The sequence below is a fragment of the Lasiodiplodia theobromae genome, assembly GCF_012971845.1.
Source record: "Lasiodiplodia theobromae strain AM2As chromosome Unknown scaffold_44, whole genome shotgun sequence".
Classification (NCBI taxonomy): domain Eukaryota; kingdom Fungi; phylum Ascomycota; class Dothideomycetes; order Botryosphaeriales; family Botryosphaeriaceae; genus Lasiodiplodia; species Lasiodiplodia theobromae.
The window spans coordinates 240,785-255,104 of NW_023336524.1; the positions used below are offsets into that span (position 1 = coordinate 240,785).

General features: G+C 54.6%; 3 protein-coding genes across 3 annotated transcripts; all 3 read left to right on the top strand.

Annotated features, from left to right (window-relative positions):
- Positions 1-4,434: 4,434 nt before the first annotated feature.
- On the top strand, positions 4,435-6,019 carry LTHEOB_11086 (Drug/metabolite transporter; the record flags this gene model as incomplete). The annotated part of the gene is made up of 3 exons (XM_035507803.1): positions 4,435-4,875; positions 4,936-5,089; positions 5,142-6,019. 3 exons carry the CDS (start codon positions 4,435-4,437, stop codon positions 6,017-6,019), a joined length of 1,473 nt encoding a protein of 490 aa, XP_035366839.1.
- Positions 6,020-6,657: 638 nt separating this feature from the next.
- On the top strand, positions 6,658-7,114 carry LTHEOB_11087 (Cytochrome-c oxidase chain viic; the record flags this gene model as incomplete). The annotated part of the gene is made up of 5 exons (XM_035507804.1): positions 6,658-6,756; positions 6,814-6,822; positions 6,880-6,940; positions 6,992-7,024; positions 7,089-7,114. The coding sequence occupies 5 exons, from the start codon at positions 6,658-6,660 to the stop codon at positions 7,112-7,114; spliced, it is 228 nt and encodes a 75-aa protein (XP_035366840.1).
- A 346-nt stretch (positions 7,115-7,460) lies between these two features.
- Positions 7,461-11,689, top strand: LTHEOB_11088 (Cytochrome c oxidase subunit VIIc; the record flags this gene model as incomplete). Its single annotated transcript, XM_035507805.1, has 7 exons — positions 7,461-8,589; positions 8,642-8,734; positions 8,784-9,310; positions 9,365-9,518; positions 9,572-9,914; positions 9,971-10,635; positions 10,695-11,689. The coding sequence occupies 7 exons, from the start codon at positions 7,461-7,463 to the stop codon at positions 11,687-11,689; spliced, it is 3,906 nt and encodes a 1,301-aa protein (XP_035366841.1).
- Between the last annotated feature and the right edge of the window lie 2,631 nt (positions 11,690-14,320).

The following is a 14,320-nucleotide window of genomic DNA, read 5'->3' on the forward strand; positions in this document are numbered from 1 at the left end:
GAATTGCTGTGGAGCGAGCCTAATTAAGAGCGGCGCTACGTGCCGTCTCGGCAAGCAAGCTATGCCGCGTGCGGTCTCCAAGACGATCAATCATTTGAATGCCCTTGCGTATTGCAGCCGTACCATCTACTCTGGGAGCCAGTCATACCACAGCGTTCCATTACACTAATAATTGCATATCGTTTAACTTTTTTGTTGTTTTTCATATGAGCGCATATTAATAACGGAGCGGGCTAGCCCAAAATTTCGCCGTGTTTGCCAAGAGGGCAGGTTTGTGAACACGCTTTTTTGAGCTTTGCCAATCTTCCCCATACCTTCTCTTTTCCGACCCCGACCCAGGACCTCCCACATTGCCTCCATCCCACCACCCCAGACTCACCATCTCTCCTTGAAAGGCGCTGTGAATCTCCTCGCTATTCTCCGGCATCCTTTCAACGAGCTCAATTCCAGCGAAGAGGCCCATCTTCGCCGCCACACTCCCGGGGTCCTTAGGCAGGATGCGCATCTCTAGAGTCAGCCAAAAGTGCAGCCCCGCGCAAAGTACCGGGGGCTAGCTTTATCTACGTGATAGCAGTGTATTGCAACATATGACGATGGTGGTTCTGCCGTCATGCTGAGTTGACTGAAATAGCGTCATGTTGTGCACGCAGGCGCGAAATTCGGGCTTGTCGAAAGATAGCAGCTTGAATGAGCCCCAGGTCTGGCTGTCTTGCGAATTGGGTGAGGGATTGCTGTTCGCTTGAAGCCGCTTGCGTGGCTGATGGGTAGAAGACGCCCTGCTTACTATCTGGCGTGATAGCAGGTGTCTACAATCAACCAGCTGGCGCAAAGTCAGTTTCCAAAATTCGGCCCACAGCGACGCGGAATATTATAAAAGCAGCTGCGTTGGCACCATGTATAGTCGACGTAGACTGCGCCAACAACTTCGCCCAAACCCGACACGTCACAATTTCAAACTCGAACACACGTCAAAGCAAAATCAAACCGCATCCCAATACCTTAATTCGAAGAGCTGATACGCAGGTCCCAAAAGCTTCTCACACGGAATACCCATGCCATTGCCGTGCGTCGGCCTGGTCACACTAGTCCTCTTCCTCGAGGTCCCGCAGCAAGGCGAGCGCATCAACGAAAAGTTTTCCATCAGGAAAGCCATCAAAAATTGCGCCAGTGAAGCCCCCGAAGGAGATTCATACCGAGCCACCTCCGCGCTGTGCAATGCAGGGTAGCCCGATAGGCCAACCGAATTCATGATCTCGGCGGCCCCAACAAGGTAAGTATGGAGAAGAAGAAGAAGAGGTTCTGCTGGAGGGGAGGGCCTCATTTTATAGCCGCGTGGAAAGACTGGATCAACGTGGTCCCGTGGTCCGAAAGGTTGCCTGTTGCTGTGGAGACGGGAAAAATCCACGGGTCAAAAATGCGGTGCAAACTCGGATATTGATGCGCCCCGTGCTCCACTTGCCTTTGACATGTGGAAGAAGCCACTTCAGAGGCTGGCTGTACAGGAACCTTGACGAACTAATTTTTATCAAAATCTTGAGGTAGAACCATGTGTCATTGAGTCTGGGGAGAACTGGTGATCGCTTTGGGATGGAGATCAAGACGTGCGCAAAACCGGCAAACTTCCGTCTCGTACCAGCAACCGTAGTTTTTTCTATTTATTAAAAACAAAAACTTACGTCATGAACTGAATACAATCTTTCAAGAATGATGCTGCTCCCAAAAAAACATTTCCACAGTAACACGCAATGCGAGGTACAGTCGGGAGTTTCTACAAACGTGGCTTCTCAATTATTGGATCTGCATCATGGCGCAAGGGACGGAAAACGAAACGTTGTGGAGTTACCAGAACCTTGGGACCGTGACCTCGAAAATGGTTTGGTGTAGTCGAATGGGCGAGTTGTTATCACTTTCGCTACGTAGGCCCATCAATAGCCTTATTTTCTGGGGGGAAAACAAGTGGCCACGCTGGAGTAACCTCCGCATTTCTCCCCCTTGATTTCCCCACAAGAACCGAAGAGAAAGCATGCCATTTCTCGCAATCAAAGTATCACTCTGACACCTCTTACCATTTTATCAAACCCATAATTACATTCTTGCTTTTCCATTCTCTTTCTCTTAATCCATAACCCAGCCAGCCCAAAAAAAGTTTTTCAGAAAGTTAGAGAAGGAACACCACCTCACCTTACATCGCCACGCTAAAGTGCACGCAGTTCGTGCAACCCACCCTATAGAATCTCGGAAGGAAAATTATGCCCCGTCCTGCCGTACAACACCAAGCCGGCCGGCCGGTCGGCGAAGGCGAGAAATCAGCTAACTCTCGGATCAGCGAACCGACAAGCGAAGAGTGACACGCAACACCGGAGATCACCGCAGAATCCGGAAGGACGATCGACGGAGGGTGGCGTCGGACAAGGCGATCTCCTGAGCAGGTTGTAAGGCGGAGGAGGACAAGGGGAAGGAGGGGGAAAGATGATTTGTGGTGTCGTAGTGGGGCAGGTGCGGCCTCCGGCCGAGCGAAGACGGAGGAGGGAAGGGAGCGACTAGTTAGCTGCAGTGGGACGTTGAACAGAAAGTCGTGGCCCAGCAAAGCTGGGGATCACGTCGGCCATTGGCCTTGAGAAGCGAGAAGGTGGAGGTGCCATAAATAACGTGGAGATGAGAGATGAGTTTTGTAGATTCATTGGATAGTATCACCCGTTCTGTAGTTGTCGTGTCACTCCTTCCCACCAACTCGTTCCTTGCGCAACTATCTCCGTGGAGGAGAAAAAGTGGTATCCAAAAGACAATAGTTGAGACAGACCGAAAAGGGAAAGCAGCCGCTCACATCAGCAAAGCTGAACACATGCAAAGGGAGGCTTCGGGGAGCATTGTGAGTCGTGTGTCGTCAAGCATAAGGCGTGAGTATGGTTTCACTCCAGCCACACTAAGGAAAGCCGAGATCTGAGACAAGATTTTCATGGGCCAAGGCCCGGAGCGCCCGGAGTAAAGTTCCAGTGTGGCCACATTCCGCGGTGCAGCTTTCTACACCTCTCGCAGCGGTTGTGGCTGTGTTGTCGGCAGAACCCAAAATCGTCAAAGATGGTGGGATTTGCAAGAGGAGGGTGGCATTGGCAGCAAACAAAGCGCTGCCTGTCGAACCGTCGGTTTTGTCGTTGGGTTGCAGTGTTTGCAAAGTCTGGAGAGCCGGGAGAGTTGGAGTAGATGTGGCCGCTGGGCGAGCGCTGGGGCGGCATTCTGGGGTGCCAAAAGGACGGGAGTGAAGCAAGGATAGTGCTCGTTTTGTACATGGTGCGTGTTGGAGAGGATTTCGTACTCATGATCTGCATCGTGAACTTCGCTCAGCACGTACATTTTATAACGCCGGCGTGGTGTTCAGGCTCCCAGTGACAGGTCAATCCATGAGGGCGCGCACGTGGCTGAGTAGTATCGAGGCTAGACCGCGTGAAAAGACAAAAACAGTAACATAACTCGGTGATACAAGTCGCTGGTTTCTTGTCAGCCGAAAATCCATGCGAAAGGTGCACGCCCGGCGATGGACACGAGAAACAGTAGCGTAAGGGTTTGCAACGGATCGTGTGAAGTGTCTGCTTTCCCAATCAACAAGTCCCGAGTTTTGTGTATCAGTGGCATGATCCCGCGCGTCGAGGTGCCATCCTGTCTAAAGGGGGCCAGAAGATGAGGCTTCCGTGGCTTTGGGGTGACGTTTGCTGAGTTTCAAGGCCAACTGATGCACACGGCTGGAGGATTTTCGGAAGCGGCGGGTGAGTGATGGGATTTTGGTAGAGGTGACGGAGGCAGCAGTCTTAGCGTGATGACCTCAGCGAGCAGCGCCACCGCGGACGGCGGACATGCTCTGATGCAGCCGCTCTCAGAGGAAGGAGCGCATGTGCATTGCCGCTCCTGTTGGTGCCGGGCGGGGAAGCAAGGTGCTCGATAAGATAAGCGTGGTCGAAAGCCGAAACCGGGGCCAAGTCAAAGGCCGCCTCACCACCAACAACACCGTCACGAGGGCTACAGTCAACCACCACAAGACGTAACAGGCATCTGTTTTTCACCGGTCAGGTTTGCGATATGGAAGTCGAGAGAAGGTACGGCCGATCTCCCGGCGACTGGATCACAGGACTGCCCGCGCTCTGCCGCCTGCCACAGTAAACCCAACCCTTGGCGCCATCATACACTTCCGCTTACCCACCGATTGGTTGACTGCCGCCGCCGCCCTCCACACCAACCAGTCACACGCGTTGCAAAAGCCGATGACGGACATGTCCAAATGGTCTGGATGCGCCGCCTCTGGGGTGGGTCTTGTGCCGCAGCGCCTCTTCCCCAGAATCTTCCGCATCGAGCTCTCTTCTTTTCCTACGGCCTTGTCCCACCTGCTCTTCCTCAGATTCTATCGTCTTGAATGGAACTCGACTCGCGGCTAGTTTCAGAATCATGAGCCCGCTGCCCAACGCCACAGAAGACGGCAAGAAAGCCCAGCCGGCAAGCGACGAGGCTGCACTTGCTGCTGTTGCCGAGAACGACGCCCTCACAGCCAAGGCATCAGGGGAAAATCTGCGTCTGGATATTCCGCAAAATCCCAGCCATCGAGTCGCTTCCCCTACGCTTTCGGTTTTCTCCTTGGAGGACTATCCTTCGGCGCACACTGCCACATCCTCAACCTTCCTGCTGTCTCAATCTTTTCATCAACATGGACTTCCAAATTCTTCTGAAAAACGACCTCAGACATGGATGGGCCGACTGCACGCGTTATGGTCGCACAATAAGGGGCTCATCCTAGTTCTTGTGTCACAGTTCTTCGGCGTTGGTATGAATGTCACAACCAGAATTCTAGAGATAGAGGGCAACCACGGAAAAGGCTATCACCCATTTCAGGTAAGTAAACTCTCATTCCCGAATGTGTGAAGGCCTAGCTAAGGAGTCCTTCGTGTAAAGGTACTGTTCGCTCGCATGGGAATTACATTAGTCCTATCGTCTTTCTACGTGTGGTGGAAGAAGGTCGAGCATGCACCGTTTGGACCAAGAGAGGTTCGTTGGCTACTTGCACTGCGCGGCTTTGGTGGATTTTTCGGTGTATTTGGCATGTACTGTGAGTTTATCTTCACTACTATCCTCCACTTTGAGATTCTGACCCGCTCTAGACTCGCTACTGTATCTTCCTCTTTCCGACGCCACGGTGATCACGTTCCTGGCGCCCTCTCTGGCCTGCTTCGCCTGCTCCATCCTCATCAAAGAGCCTTTCACCCGCATGGAGCAGGTCGCCGCCTTCATCTCCCTCTTCGGCGTCGTGCTGATCGCGCGGCCCACTTCCCTCTTCTCCCCTTCCTCCCCTTCCTCATCGACCCCGCCCCCATCCAACGGCACGACCTCCGCTCCCGACGCCACCGACGCGGGCGACTATTCGTCCGTCACGCCCGAACAGCGCGCGCTGGCCGTGGCCGTCGCGCTCCTCGGCGTGCTCGGCGCCGCCACGGCGTACACGACGCTGCGGTGGATCGGCAAGCGCGCGCACGCCCTCATCTCGGTCAACTACTTCGCCGTGTGGTGCACGTTCGTGTCGGTGCTCGCCATGACGTTCATCCCGGGCATCCCGTTCCTGCTGCCCTCGTCGCTGCGCGACTGGGCGCTGCTCGGCTTCCTCGGCCTGTGCGGCTTCGTCATGCAGTTCCTGCTCGCCGCCGGCCTGCAGCAGGAGAAGAGCAGCCGCGCGACCAACATGGTCTACTGCCAGATGCTGTTCGCGCTCGCCGGCGACAAGCTCGTGTTCGGGACGAGTCCGGATGCGTGGGGGTGGGCGGGGAGCAGTTTGATTTTGGGGAGTGCGATTTACGTGGCGGTGCGGAAGGAGCAGAGTAAGGGGGTCGGCAGGAAGGAGGAGGTGAGGGATGAGGAGAGGGCGCTTGTGGACGCCATTGATGAAGAGGAAGAGGATGTTGTCGAAGAGGAACGAGTGGGTGGAGCGGGGAGGAGTAGTGAAGAAAGAGACGAGGGAACCCGGTCGGGAGAAGGGAGGAATTAGGACCAGTATATGCTTGGTGATTCTATAGAGGTGTTGAGGGACCCACGGGGGTTGATGTCTCCGTTTCAGCAGCAAAATTGAGAGGAAATGACTTGCATGAGGCGGCGTTTGGGAAGGATAGAAGCTGGGGTATTCGGAAATTCCGGCTTTCTGCAAAGGGCAAAAGTGCAACCAGATAATATACGCATACAAGACCTTTCGTCAATGAAATATATTCATTGCATTGACTGCTGTCTGATCAGCCCATGCGTCAGTGGCCTGACTCTCTTGACCTTGATACTTTTTTGGAGGGGGGTGATCGTCTATTATCCTCGAAGTAGCTTGTACAGGCTGGTGAAGTATGAAATTCAATGGCCTGTGTGTCAGCTCATGAGTCTGAGGTCAATGACTAAGGCTGACGGACGAAGGGGAGTGAGGTTGTAGTGGAGATGACTCGGGGGCTGGGGAGGAATTGCCGCAGTTCGGCCGGGGCTCGCAACTTCGCGGGATCATGCGATGCGGCCAAGCTCACCCTCTGCCCGCTATACCACACATCTCCACTCACCCTCCCGACCCGGCAGTCTCCACGTCGCCAAAGTACGTGCCTTCGATGTTGCAGATGGCATTGGCCGCCCGTCGCCAGCGACTGACGTCCGCAGATGCTGTCCCGCCCCACCCTCCGCGTTGCCTCGCAGGTCCAGAAGAGGGCCTTCTCCGCCACCCGCGCCAGGCTCTCCTCGCCCTACCACTACCCCGAGGTGCGCCGTCTCCCTTGGATCATTCTGGCTGATGCGATGTACTGACTGAACTGACAGGGTCCCCGCGTGCGTTCCCTCTGTGTTCCCGATAGCTTCGACCGTGATCCACTGACTGGGCTGTAGAGCAACATCCCCTTCAACCCTCTGACCAAGTTCTTCGCTGTGCGCTACTGGTCGTTCATGGGTAAGCTGCGGCAATGAATAGGTTACGAATGGGAAGCTAATGGTGGTGCAGCTGTCGGCTTTTTCGCGCCCGTCGGCATTGCCGGTGAGCTACTCCCGCGTCCCAACACCATTCACGGCCGCATACTAACGCAAGCTCCAACGAACAGTCTGGCAGACCAAGAAGGACCAGTAAATTACAGTCGCGTGGAATTCTCGATAGAAGGGGTCGTCGCGGAGGACTGGAGCATACCAGACCTGCGTGGATGCTGCAATTGTACAAAAGGAAATGCTACCAGGCGGCTGCTTCTAGATGAATTGATTCTCGTGCATTCGGAACACCCAAGAACCGTGCGTTTGGGCAGCGGACGTCATGTCGCTGCACGATGATTTGAAGGTCTTGGCGGCGACGCTTCGGCTGACTAGCGCCTGGAAACCTCGAAATTTTGATTCGCCAGCCTGGAGGCGACGCCTTAAAACACCACCCAGCCATGCCCACCCGGCTCTAAACCCACACCTCTTCGCCCCGCTCGGAGCTCGCCATGCGCAACCTGAGGTGTGTGCGGAACGCCGTCCGCAAAATCCCCGCGGACGCCCTGCCGCTCACTGCAACAGCATGGGACACTTCCGCAGACTCGCTAATCTGCACCTTTGGCCCATCTGAGTCAAGTGCTGTCATCGAGCTCAAGCGCCTGGTCGACGACCAAAGCACCGCCCCAGACGCCTTCGGCCTGATAGCCTCCTGGGATGCCCCGTGCCCTCTGCCAGAGCTGTCCTGCGACAAAGTTTTAAGTCTGCACTATTTCCCGGACTCGCTGTCAGCATGCCTCGTGCTCGCAGGCGGCGACATTGTCATTGTCCGGGAAGAGCCCATGCACGGTGAGGACATGATCGAAATCGTCGGTTCCGTCGATGCTGGCATCACGGCCGCCGCTTGGTCGCCCGACGAAGAGCTCCTGGCCATCACCACTCGTGCCAATACGCTTCTGTACATGACCCGCGATTTCGAGAATGTCTCCAACATCACCTTCACCCCAGAGGACATCAAGGCCTCGAACCACGTGTCCGTCGGATGGGGCAAGAAAGAGACGCAGTTCAAGGGCAAGCGTGCCAAGGCCCTCCGCGACCCTACTATGCCAGAGAAGGTTGATGAAGGTCTCCTGAGCTCTCTGGATGACGGAAGCGTCACCATTACCTGGAGAGGAGACGGTGCCTATCTCGCCGTCAACTCTGTCGAGTCGGAGAAGAGGCGTATGATCCGAGTCTATTCGAGAGAAGGCGCTCTCGACAGCGTGAGCGAGCCGGTCGACTACCTCGAGGGTGCCCTTAGCTGGCGGCCCGCAGGTAACATCATCGCCGGTGTGCAGCGGCGCGAGGACCGCATCGATGTCGTGTTCTTTGAGCGTAACGGCCTGCGCCACGGAGAATTCAGCCTCAGACTGACACCAGATGAGATGAAGAGCTGGGGCAGCAACATCACGCTCGCCTGGAACACTGACTCTACCGTTCTTGCCGTCTGCTTCAAAGACAGACTTCAACTTTGGACTATGGGCAACTACCACCACTACCTCAAGCAGGAGATCCGCCTCAGTGAAGATCTGAGCTTGGCTTCTGCTGTGCAGCCTCGGTGGAACCCTGAAAAGGCATTGAAGCTGGCACTTTCCACACCTTGTATTGCCAACTCCCTAGCACCTCTCATCCATTATGACTGACAGTTCTGCAGACACTTCGGAAAGCCTGGAGTATGTTTTCTCTGTGGCAGGTTCTTCTGCAGTTCAACCCAACGACTTCGGCACAGTTGCCGTTATCGATGGCAGTAAGTCTGAAAACGCCCAGCACGCAGATCGTATATTGACAATGAACAGGAACACTGAAAGTCACGCCTCTGCGGCTTGCCAATGTTCCCCCGCCGATGGCCCTACATGAAGTACTGCTTGAGGGCAACGCGGTCGATGTGGCTATTAACTCCTCGAGCACTCTCATTGCAGTCCTGCACGAGTCTGAAGTCTGTGTGTACCGCTACAACATCTCAAGTAAAGAAGCACAAGATCCAATTCTCGAGACACGCTGTACTCTGGAAGATTCTGCCGCCAAACCTCGTCAAGTCACGTTCCGTGGCGATTCGGAGATTTTCGTCCTCCTTGACAATGAGGATATCGGCGAAAGTATTGTCTGCTACAAGACTCTGGACCATGAGGGGTTCACCATGATCCCACTGGATTCTCCTCGGATACATACCGCAATGGCTTCTGTTGATTACAGCAAATTCTGCACCATGGATGAAGGTGGCTCAGTGTCATGCATCGATTCAGATGTCCTGGACGGGCCGTCGCCTATCTCCAAGTTTCCGGTTCGGCCAGCATGGATTGAGGTGGTGTCGCATGACGATGAGGTATGCTCCTCAATTCCGCTCCGTGGTTCATCAGACTAACGTTAATATCCACAGGACATTGCATTTGGTCTGACCGCAAACGGGTCACTGTATGCCAACTCAAGACTTTTGGTTAAAAACTGCACTTCTTTTAGAGTCACTCCAGCACACCTTGTCTTTACCACAACACAACATCTCCTCAAATTCGTGCACCTCGCCCCTGTTGAAGGTCTGTAGAATGCATTTAAACCATGATCGGATACCTTTGCTGACTGTTGGCAGAACTTGAGGTTCCTCTCGACGAGCCGGAAAAGGACGAACGCTGCCGTAGCATTGAGCGAGGTGCTCGCCTAGTCTCAGTGATGCCATCCTCTTACTCTGTTGTTCTTCAGATGCCCAGAGGCAACCTCGAGACCATCTTCCCTCGAGCCTTGGTCGTTGCAGGAATTCGTAAGAGCATCGCGGAGAAGAAGTACAAGAGAGCTTTTATGGCTTGTCGTAACCAGCGAGTCGACATGAACATCCTTCATGACCACATGCCAGAACAATTCATGGCAAGCATTCAACTCTTCCTCGACCAGCTCAAGAAATTCACGCACGTTGACCTATTTCTCTCCCAATTACGGTATGATCCTACATTTACTCTCCAGACACTCCTGTGGTAGCTGACTTCAACCCAAGAAATGAAGACGTGACGCAAACAATGTACAAGGAGACCGTGAAGAAGCCAAGCACCGGCACCACAACCAATGGCACTCCAGCCAACGAATCAAGATTCGATGTCTCTACCAAGGTCAACCGGATCTGTGACGCTTTCCTCGCAGTTCTTCAGAAGCGCACAGAGACAAATCTTCAAAACATCGTCACAGCAAATGTTTGCAAGACTCCCCCCGACCTTGAAGGTGGACTTGGTGTCGTCGCAAAGCTTAGAGAGCAAGACACCAGCCTGGCAGAGAGGGCAGCTGAACACATTTGCTTCCTCGCAGACGTCAACCAGCTTTACGATCACGCGCTCGGAATGTACAACCTCGACGTAGCGCTTCTCATTGCGCAGCAGTCGCAGAAAGATCCCAGGGAGTACCTTCCGTACCTGCAGAGCCTCCAGGAGATGGAACAACTCCGTCGCCAGTTCACCATCGACGACAATCTCGGCAGGCGGGTGAAGGCAATTGGGCATCTTTACGAGCTGGATGCGTTCGACGAGCTCAAGGCGTACGCGGAGAAGCACGAGCTGTACAGCGATGCGATCGCGCTGCACAAGTACAAGCCTGACAGGCTGAAAGAGATCATGAAGCTCTACGCAAGGTATCTCGACAGTCGGAACAGGTTCAAAGAGGCGGGCATCGGTAAGCAACCTACAAACCCAAGAAAGCATATAGCTTTTAACAAAATTGTTTTCTTCCAGCATTCGAGTACCTCTCCGACTACGCCTCCGCCACGGAAGCCTACCGCGCGGCCAACATGTGGCGCGAGTCGCTCTCGTGCGCAACGGCGGTGCCGCTGCCGGCAGAAGAGCTCCAATCGCTGGCCGAGGCGCTGGCGGAGGGACTGACGGAGACGAAGGAGTTTTACGCGGCGGCGACGGTGCAGCTCGACTACCTCGACGACCTGGAGGCGGCGGCGCGCACCTTCTGCAAGGGCTACTTCTTCGCCGAGGCGATGCGCGTCGTCGGCTTGCGGCGGCGGCTCGACCTCGTCGAGGCCGTCGTCGACCCGGGCCTGGTCGAGGGCTCGGCGGCCATGACGGAGCTGCTGGCCGACTGCAAGGGCCAGGTCAACGCGCAGGTGCCGCGGCTTCGGGAGCTGCGCGTCAAGAAGCAGGAGGACCCGCTCGCCTTCTTCGACGGCGCGGAGGCATCCGGTGGTGCGGATATCCCGGATAACGTGTCGCTCGCGCCTACGGACGCGACGACGTCGGCCGGCACGTTCATGACGCGTTACACCAACCGCAGCGGCACGACGCTGAACACGGCGACGACGCGCAAGACAAGCAAGAACCGCCGCCGCGAAGAGCGCAAGCGCGCGCGCGGCAAGAAGGGCAGCGTCTACGAGGAAGAGTACCTCGTCAACTCGATCGGCCGCTTGATCGAGCGCGTCAACCAGGTCAACGAAGAGGTCGCCCGCCTCGTCGAGGGCCTGATGCGCAGGGGCATGCGCGAGCGCGCTGCCGCTGTCGAGGTTGCCATGGAGGAGGTCGTGGCCCTGTGCCGCGGCTGCGTGGATGAAGTGTATCAGGTCGAGAAGAAGGAGGTCGTTGCCGTGACGCAAGAGGACGGCGGCGGCGAGGAGGTGCCTGTGGCGGGGGCGGATGGGGTGTACTGGGATGCGGTGATGGCGGAGAAGAGGAAGAAGGAGCCGCCGGTTGTGAAGGCGTTTGAGCGGTTGTCGTTGGTGGGTTGAGAAGAAGGGGGAAAAAAAACAGTGTTTGGGGGTGGTTTGGTCGGTGGGAGGGTTGGGAAAAAGGGAATTTGGATGGATAGTTCAAGTTCGAGCATATGACATGCTTTACTCAGACAGCACAATGTTTGGGAGAACGTCCGAGTTCTCTGTGCCTTGATGAAGAGGTTTCACTATTACTACGTGGGCAGTCAGACCAAGTATCGACCTGTGTGTGAGCTTTGAATAGTACAATATATTAGGTGTTGAATCATAATGTACGAGTTCGAAAATGTAGGCTTCTTACGCTGCACGCTGTAGTGCGGTTCTTTGCCTTGCTTGACGGGGTGAAATTGCCACCTCGTGATCAAAACATAACAGGCCTATGCATGATGCTTTGGTGCACGTCACTAAAATAGTGATATGCGGCAGTTCGTTACCTAAAGGATACTCATCATTGTTCCCAGAGAATGGTCAGCTGAGCCAGAAATTGTATGGCAACGACGATGGCTTGGTCAGAGTATGTCAATACCGTGTTTAACAACACAAATCCCACGCCGAAGTTGCCGAGCGGATGTCATGCTCCCAGACGAAGTGAACCATCTTGTTGAATGTCCTCCCTATCCCAGAGTGACTGTGGTGGACATGCTGCGGTGAACGATCGCAAAAAGTAGAATATTTTATAGGAATTTGGATGAAGGTTGGGTGAAGATCACATGTTGTGGATGGGGTAACGATGACTAGTGCCAGGTGACGACGCAAGAATGAGAGGTACGTCATAGCTTTGGAAGCGATAGTAGTTAGTGGGCTGGGATAGGGTGAATCGGAAGTTATGAACAGGGCTCGGAACAGTAAATCCAGCTTTGTAGAAATGTGAAGGACTCCAAAGGCACAGTGGGTTTCTCGTTTGCGAAGTCAAGCGATAATGGTTTGCAGAAATGGTTCCCGTGATGGTGAACTGCACTTACGGCTTGAAAAGGCGCCCAGCATCATGTACAAAAGACGATGAGCTTCATGTCGTTCCAGGTTTCTGCTTTGGCACAGAAAGGATGTACTCCTGAAATGAACGACAACAACGCGGCCGACCACAGTGATCTCTTTGCATTTGTTGTGTCAACCCGAACTGATATGCCAAGAATTTGTTGTAGAAGACGGTTGAAACAGGCAAGAGGAGCTCTGTTTTATGGAGCTGAGTGTTGCTATATTGCTGCCGCGGAATCATGACAGGTGCAAGGAAGAGTTGACAATCAGAAGGGCAAGTCCCGCGGAATTTGCATATGAGTACTCCACCACGTGCAGTGTTCAATCAGAATGAGCTTGCACCAGAACGATCTTGCATCCGTAGGAGATATCCACTGCCATAACCACTAAAACCCTACCTCACTCGCCATGAGTAGCATGTCGTGAACGCGAAACTGTCACCGCCCTGCTTTCGGCTACAATCGTAAACTATGACCGGAGTGATCGGTTCATTCAGTGGCCGTGTTGTATTCGTGACGCCGACCACGTACAAGAGAAGATAATGAAACATGTTAAGAAAGAACCGGAGCTGATGAAGTACTACCGATGCTGTTTGCATATATCTGTGCACATGGAACCCTTGTCCGGCTTCGCCATAAAGCCTAAAATGTGAAACACAACCATCAAAGGCAATGCCATCAGTTTCAGCCCAACCTCTGGGCGTCGAGGCAAAAGAAATAAAGGGAAACGTCCCATGTCGGCGACAAGGTGAGGGCAAGGGCACAACAGTAGCCATTTAGTGTCGTAGCTCTAGACCGTGGTCTTCGTAGTACTGTCGTGTGTTACGTCGGCGAGGGAACACCACCACGGACGACAGCGTCCATGCGCTCAGCAACTATTGGCCATGGTGGCACGATGATCGGTTCAGCGATGGGCCAATAGAAAAGAGAAGGGAAAAAGAATTGGTGAGAGGGTTCCGCAGGCATGCACGCGGATCAAAGTGCAGCGTGTGTGAGGGTTCGCAGATCCTAAGCACCCAAAATCAATAGTTCGAAGCCAGCGCAAAAGGGCTTTTACCGGAAGCAGTAGGCTTTAGCTGCGTAAAGGGTAAAGAGAGACATCGGGGCAAGTCAAGATCGAACGTCGCAAGCAGCTTTCTGGTTGACCTCCCGGCATGCTAACCACGGATCCGGGAACGGGAGTCAAGCAAGACCTATTTTAAATTGGGACCTGCGCATAGAAAACAAGGCGGAGGAGGGCCGGGGTGGTTGGGGGGGTGTGTGCGCGCGAGCGTGTGTGTGGTTGCCACGCGCGCGTGGGTGGCGGCGGCGTGCGTGCGCGTTCGGGGAGTGGTACCGGGGTGTCAGGTACCGGTCATTGCTGTTAGAGGCTAGAGCATAAAACACCATTTTATTATTGGGGGTAGTCCGGGGCCGGGGCGCGCGGATGGACGATGTCATGTATCGTGCGGAAGACGGAGGGAATGCAAGCGCGCCGTAGCCCGGCGCTATGGGGTATCGGGCAATTTCGTGCTGCCTCTGGTCCTTTGGGCTCGCGTCTCCTTCTGTCGTCTCTGTGCAAAGACGAGGCGTCTGCGTGTAAGAGAGCAGGAAGGATGGCGGCCAAGTCTGGTACGGTAGACGTCAGTTTCCGCGGTGCGTATGCGGTGCAATGTGCAGGGCCAACGTGTGTGGC